The sequence below is a fragment of the Archocentrus centrarchus genome, chromosome 3 (assembly GCF_007364275.1).
Source record: "Archocentrus centrarchus isolate MPI-CPG fArcCen1 chromosome 3, fArcCen1, whole genome shotgun sequence".
Lineage (NCBI taxonomy): Eukaryota > Metazoa > Chordata > Actinopteri > Cichliformes > Cichlidae > Archocentrus > Archocentrus centrarchus.
Window position 1 is genome coordinate 4326625 of NC_044348.1, and position 7751 is coordinate 4334375.

At 40.5% G+C, this 7751-nt stretch overlaps 1 protein-coding gene across 2 annotated transcripts in view; it reads right to left on the reverse strand.

Moving 5' to 3' along the window:
• The window catches only part of kcnq1.1 (potassium voltage-gated channel, KQT-like subfamily, member 1.1), a 45026-nt gene extending 37696 nt beyond the window's left edge, over window positions 1-7330 (reverse strand). For both annotated transcript variants that reach the window (XM_030723327.1, XM_030723326.1), the window contains exon 1: window positions 6657-7330. In XM_030723327.1, the coding sequence (XP_030579187.1) occupies window positions 6657-7021 (365 nt within the window). In that variant the 5' untranslated portion in view covers window positions 7022-7330. The remainder of the gene's footprint in view (window positions 1-6656) is intronic.
• Between the last annotated feature and the right edge of the window lie 421 nt (window positions 7331-7751).

Sequence of the window (7751 nt, forward strand, 5' to 3'; positions counted from 1 at the left end):
TTTGTAGATTCAGTGAAAGACAGGCTGCTAGAAACAAAGTGCCTAAAGATGCAATTTAAAATGGGTTATCTGCTGAATTGTCTGTTATGTTTTGAGACAACATGCTCATCCCTTGAGTTAGGAGCCTTTTTATGCTTAAATGATTCATAGGTCAGTGTTAAGCTGCTGAACAAAAAAAAAGCATTCCTCTGGAAATGGTCAGGTACAAAGTGTGGACTGAAGATGAGTAAAAAAGCAGCCAATGCACAAAAAAAACTTTGAAAGGCCTGGAGAACTATTGCCCAAGACCACTTAAAAAACATATTGGAAGAAAGTCTGGCTCCTTGGAAGCAAAATATAAAGAAAAGAGGAGTGACTCAAGATTATTGCACAGTAATCTATGGCGTACATATGCTAAAGAAAAGTCAGAAATAATGTTTTACATTGTGGGTTTTTTCCTACTCAACAAGGAAAAGGATTGGATATGTGTTTTTTTTTTTTGTTTTTTTTTAGGACAGCTGTGGACTTGAACAATTTAACTGGAAATGAAGAAAAAGGAAACGGGCATGATGCAGACTAATATTTGTTAGCAACATTTTTTTCACATAAAGCATCTATTGTTCTTTAAATTTTGCATGCCTGCCTTGTTGGCTTGCCATGCAGTCAGTAGGGATGGCACGATACCACTTTTTTATGTCCGATACCTATATTTTACATTTGGATATCGGCCGATACCGATATAAATCCGATATTTAAAATTGATCCAGGCATTTAAAAACATAAAAAAAAAAGAAAAAAAAGAAAAAAAAAAAGAAGTCAACAGTCTCTCGCACAACAAAATCAAAGTCTTTTAGTTGTCCCACATACAAGACTAAGGACCAGGGTGGGCAGAGCTTTTTAGGCAGTGGCACCAAAGCTCTGGAACTGTTTACCACTCCAGCTCCATTTAGCTGACTCTGTGGCGTCATTTAAAAAATAGTTGAAAACTTTTCTGTTTAACCAGGCTTTCTGGTTTCTGACTTTATTTTTAATTCTTTTTCGTTTAATATGGTAATGTTATTGTGTTTTTAACATAGTGTTTTCTGGGGATGGGGGGGTGATATTGTGTTTTAATTATTGTACAGCGCTTTTCTGTCTGTGAAAAACGCTATATAAATAAACTTTACTTAGAACAGTAACTATCACCTGAATCCTGTTGCTTCTGTGTGAGAAGGTGATGCTTATGGCATGTTGCAAATTTCAGTAGGGCTGCAACTATCGATTATTTTAGCAATTGTGTATTCTATTTATATTGATTACCCAAGTAACTGGATAAGAAATACTTTTTTTCATATTAACAGTTCATCTGCATATTTTAACTTCCGTACTGCAGTTTTTCCCTGTGTGAAACAAACAGGGTGGATGGAGCAGCTACAGAGTTCTCTTTTCTTCACTTACTGATCAGGTGGTTGATGAAGGACCTCCAGCTGTTTCCCAGTAAAGGTTTAATGGAGGTTACAGGGACGAAAAGGCTTCTTTTGGACACTAGAAAAACATTTCCTTCTGCTCCATCTGAGCGCGCCGGCTCCGCCTCTTTCCGCTTGTGCAGACAGACTGCACGTAAATCAGCTGACTGCTGCTGTTGCATCTTCAGTGTTCACGTGAAAAACTAGGGGCTGCGTGAGTGCAATCTTGTAATGCTTTATATTTACAAGCATTCTCCTAAATACGTTTCTACTGCAGGTCTATATTTAGTCACAAATCAGGGATTAAAGTATCAAAAATGTTTTGACGGGGAAGGGGTTCTTCCGGTACCGGACGGTCACTAGTGCTAATAGCTGCGCTCGCTAGCAGTATGTCCGGAAGCTGAAGTAGAGAAAAAAATAACAGCTGATTCTCAGCACAGCGAGCACAACACACAAACAAGGCAGAGAGCGGTGGAGGCGGAACAACATGTCAGCGATGATCGCTCAGTGTCAAAGAGAATCCATCGCAGCGACGGAGAACTGAGGGGGTTGTTTTCTAACTCCTGATCCTCCACTCCATTCCAGCAGGTGGCGGTAATGCAGCTCTAAGCTGGTTTGGTCAACCGCAAACCCACAAGAAGAAGAAGACGACTGAGCCCTGTAATGCAGCTAATGTGAGCGAAACGTTATTTAATGTATCGGATTACATTTTTTTTATTTCTTTCCGATATCCGATCCAGTAATTTAGGCCAGTATCGGACCGATACCGATACTGAATATCGGATCGGCGCATCCCTAGCAGTCAGTGTTGAAGGTCTAACAGTAATGCTGTGTGAGGTTACCACTTGAAAAGAACTGACATATAAACTACCTAATCTACAAATTAAAACAAAACTGAGACAACCTACAAACATGCATGCAGCACCCTGACATTTACAGAGATAACTTTAGCAGGTTATGTGGATGATGTTACTTTTAGTTAAATAACTCTCATGCAGCTCCAAGCTCCAGAATTAATTGCAGGACCCCAGTTAAATTTCTCTTGTGGGAAATATCACTATATAATGTCACCCATGTTACCCTAGATGGTAAAATATTGTATTTTAGCGGACAAGTGAGAGAGTCTTCTAAATGAGTTGCTGCTCTTCAGCAGGGAGAACATTTAGCGGCTGTAATGCTGTAGAGTTTGGAAATTACAATGCTAACTGAATTTGCTGCAGAGAGTCCATCTGTTGTATTACTGCGGCACAGACATAGACACTGTGCATGTGTGTGAACACCTCAGTTGTTTCCATACTCCTGGCAATATAAGAATGACAGCTGTAACCATTTTAACTGTACACAAATATGGTGACAGCTGGAGCTTTAAAATACTTAGATGATTAGAAAAATGGAAAATAAGACTATTGACAAAAAAAAAAAAAAAAATTCTACAACTGCGTAAGTCTAATCAACATCAGGTGCCAAAATTAACACTAAGCACAATGCAGACTGATACCAGGGACACTGCAGCATCAGTGGTGAGTGAAACCTGAAGCTACATAAACACCCCCTCACGCCATCACATCCAAACCACCAGTGACCGAAAAAATCATTGAAAGATGCTGGTACTTGCTGCATGACTGGAAACACCCTTTCCACCACAGCCCTGAGTATTCACTGTCATGTTCCTACAGAATATGAAAATGCTCCTATATGGAAATTTTATGCGTAGAGAGTCACAGTTTCCAGTCAGCGTCTGCACCATGAAGACCCTTATCACCACTACAGCTTCAGTTTATTGAAGACTAGCCAGGAATCAAAATACCCCCCACCCCGCGCCGATTTAAGCCAAACACAGACACACACACACACAGGCACGAACGTGCACGCCACACGTCAACACAGATAAAAGACTGAGGAGAAACCTGCTCAGGGCTGGTGTGTAACGCAGCTAAAGCAGCTTGTCTTGTCTGAAAGGACCGAACAAGTAGATAATGCAGCAGAGCAAGCTGACTCTTCAAAATGACATCTACAGTCTGCTGCCTGTGAAAATGGAAGTAAATACATCTAGGACGAGCAAGGCACATTACACAAAAAAAAAAAAAAAAAAGTAAGATGCTCACCGGTTAGAACATTATGTAATTTGTAAAACTTTATGCTAAAATGTGACAGAGGCAGTTAAAGAGAAGATCAAAAGAAACACAACTGAACATCAAACTTTCCAAACCATACACTCTGCTATGCTAATGGTTGTAATTTGTCAGTGAAGCTCTGCTGAAATTATTTCAGAGCGTTTGAAATCCCAGTAAACACACGCACACACTCAGAATGCTGAGCATACACTTCTGCTTTACTTTATATTCATCCGAGACTTATCTAACTTGTCAGTCCCTCTCCACTTTAACTGCGCCATCATATTTCACTTTCTTGACCTCCGGGCCTATAGATAATACAGGCTCTGTGTTTGTGTCTGGCACCCGCGGGCTTGGTGTAGCAACAGACACAATAATACATTGGCTAAGCTACATAGGCACCACTGAACTCTAAACAAAAGCTTAAAGCTTTGCTCCTATCTATTATTGATGGACAGATTCACTTGCAGTCTGTTGTGTGGTGAGTGTAGAGACAAAGGGGGGGACAGGATAAGAGTAGTAATGCTGCTGACCAGGTAACTGGCTCTTTCATTCAAACATCACGTACCATGAAAAAAAGAAACAGATAAATCAATCAAAAGAAACATTATAAAAACCATAAAGAGACTCGGCCCAATCTTTAGCCAGTATGGGGTTAATAGTTCAAAGGGTTGAGTTGTTAACTGATAGATAATCTTGTGTGTGTAACTTAGCTCCAAGGTTATTTAAAATTGAGAAAAAAAAAAGTTGCTTAATTGAAAAGAATAACTTATCCTCTCTTTTTATTAAATTGTATTTGACTGAATTTACTCCAACTGTTTTTCAGTCTGTCTAGTTCAATTTAACAACTAAGTCTTAATAACAAAAAAAAAATACTTTCATTTGAGTTTTCTCTTCATTTCCCAGTTGATTGATCTCTTACCAGCATGTGGGATTGATTCATAACACAGGGATCAAAACAAATACTGAGTTTCCACTTTGATTCTGGCACTCAAGACTCATGTTAAGTGTAGTGCTAAGACAAGAAAAGCAATGCGTGGAACATGGATAAAGTATTTTCTTTCCAAACTTGTTATTAGAAAGCATGCTTTATTAATTATATAAAACTAAGGAAATGCACTAGTCCTTCCTTTTTAAACATAAAACATACCTGAGTCCCTGAAAGCATGCTATACGTATGCATGCACACACATGCGCACACACCACTGATAAGGCTTTGGGCCACTCTGGTGTTTGAGTTGTGGGTCAGTGATAAGGCCGTACTTGTTCCAAACTGCTTTTCTCCCACTCAAACATTTGCGAAACGAGGTGCTGAGCTGACACTAAAAACCTGCTGCATGGTTAGACACACTTACAGCAAACACCTGCTGCTATTATAGCAGCAATAGAGTTCTGCCTTCTATACGCAACAATACACCACCAAATTAAACCTGATGATCTAATTGTTAACGTTCTGAACAACTTCAAGTGTACTCCAGGTTTTGAAAGAAGTTTTTTTTTTTTTTTTAAGGCTGAATCTGGATGTACAGCATTGAGAAAATTTTTGCCGTTAAAGCGTGCCACTGAATTGCCTTTCTGTCTTGAAAATACTGCCTCTGTCTGCCATTTATGTCTATTGAAGGACAACAGCGAGAATGGTGATCTTTTTTTTTCCTGGGCAGTTCTTTGTTTAACTTTGACCATATACACTGCTAACAGGAACACTATCAGAAAGGTGAACGTGCTTATTGTACATGTACCATCACTATAGTACAAATTTCAGACTACAATTGCAGCATCACTCTCACAGAGTATTTACGTGCAGAAGGTGATCCCTCTGATCAATATTTATTATCAATTCAGGAACCACTGACATCATAGACTTTTTAGAAGCAGAGAGTAGGGCAATTTTCCAACTGTGAGGCCACCAAGGCCATGCACTTAGTTGCAACATACAAAAACCAACAGGGCAGAATTTGTCAATTTGAAAAACACATCAGTCAAAATAAATGAAAACCTCACAGCACATGATTTTGTCTTTTAAGAAATACAAGAAGATCCTCCTCCTCATCTGTCTTCTCTTTCACTGTGCACTCATTCTTAGTAATGTCTTAATATGTTTGAGTTGGACTGTGTTTGCTTGTGCTCTCTTTGAGTCACTGAGACTAAGCCGCTCTGACAGGCTGAGTTCCCCTGCATCACCTCCGACACCACAGGGTCACCGGGTGGCACTGCCAGACAGGGCTGCTACCTCTTCCAAAGCACACGTGCTGCCAAGTTTAGCTGCCTGCTATCAGTGCCAGCAAGTGGGGACAGACAGCACACAGTGGGGTTGTGCTGGAAGATCATATCCCACATTCCTAAACCTGTGCCTGAACTCTCCATTATGGATATACCCGACTGTCAGTATCTTGGGCATGGGTTACACCAAGAAAATAAATAAATAAATAGCATGATATCAGCAGTGTACAGTATTTATCCTTAGTAACAACATTTCATTTGCCAAGAAAGACAAACTATCAGGTTTATTTGGGGAACCATTTTGCAATAGTCATGCCAGTGAAACTTTATCCCATACAATCTGTCCCACACTGGATAAACCCGAGTTTTATATTTTTATAAGAGGTAGTCCTTCATACTGATCATACTGTCACGAAGGGAAAACACTGAAACGTTTCCTGCCAGGCTGAATTGGTTTTAAAGTTCTCTTGTCACAGGCTTGCTGAATACAAAACACCTCTTTGCTGCACTCAAACTGTTCTGCAAAATTAAATGCCCACTGGTGCTAAGGAAAATAGTCTCCCAAATGCAAGATCTGTATAATATTCCTTTAGTCCTCCTGTGAAGGCTTATTTTGTCCAAGATTCTCTTGTCTGTGATAAACTATATATGGTATTTTTTTTAATCTGCCATGGCTAGACTAAAATATCCGTATAATGTTCCTAAAGGGACCTCCAGTTGTGCTGTGATATCTAAGTAGCATCTTTATAAAATTCACAGGATTAACAGTTCTTTGTAGTGAGGACTTCCAAGGCTCTACATGAGCAATTAACTCCCTGTTTAATTAGGATCTTAGAATTGCAATTATGCCCTTGAATACCCAATGGGTCTGGGCGATTAGGAAAATAAAAACACTCACACTGTGAAGTGATACACGAAGCATTTCCAGCCAGACGGCCTTTCCAGAAAGTTATACACGCGTCCTTGGATGTAGGCTCGGGTGAGGACTGGACGAACCCCGGTGCTGTACACCGACATCCGCACCGACATCCGAGGGTGAGATAAGTAAGGGTGGAGGTGAACAGGGGGTACATCGTTGGGAGTACAACCGTCCTCTGGCATTTTGTCCCTTTCACAAAACGCGTCGTTGCCCACAGGTGTTCCTGTTTCGGGCTCACTGAAAGTAGTTTCCGACAGCTCCAAATCCGGTGGTCTCTTTCCACGTGCCAAACCAGAAGACCTCCGTGTGTTCCCCTGACGAGGGGTGGAAGAAGAATTTGACATTATAGCCCCCCGTTAGTCTTCTGTCGCCGGCTAAACTTTTTCAGTTATTTTTCGGTCACTGACTCAAACGGACAAATGTTCGCCCATGTGCGCTCACCTTCTGTCGCGCGCCTGATCGCACCAAGGCGCATAAAGCTGTAACATAAACTAAGTTATTAATGCTCTAGATCACCAGTATGGTGTTTCTTTAATTTAACTTTACAGCTCTCTGGGTTGTTGAGGATATGGCGCGTCTCAGCCTTGAATGGATATCCCTTACTTCTTTCAGGGCACTTATCAGCCTGGAGAGCTGTCGCCAGGCGGTGCGCTGGGAGCCGCCAGCTGTTCAGACAATTTACTGTTATGCATAACAGCTTAAAAGCAATCTGAAACTGACGAACTCCATCCTAACCACACAGCCAGCTTTGGAATAAATCATTTCCGCCCAAAATGCAAACGCGGTATATTTTTGTGCAAAACTAATAACACGTGAGGTAAGTTCCATATGCAAGTATAAATAATGAAACTCATTTCTATTCAAAGTAGAGTTGGTTTTATAACGACGTTAATGAAAGTGCCACTGTTCATTTATGTGTGTGTGTCTAGATGGGCCACAACTTCTAAACAAGTCAGCACAGCACACTTCACACCTTAAGGTTACATGTTGTGTTTCCGTTCTCTGTAAACACCAGAGTGACCATACAATATGAATTACAAACAAAGGAACGGAGCATGTTATCATCCCCTGATT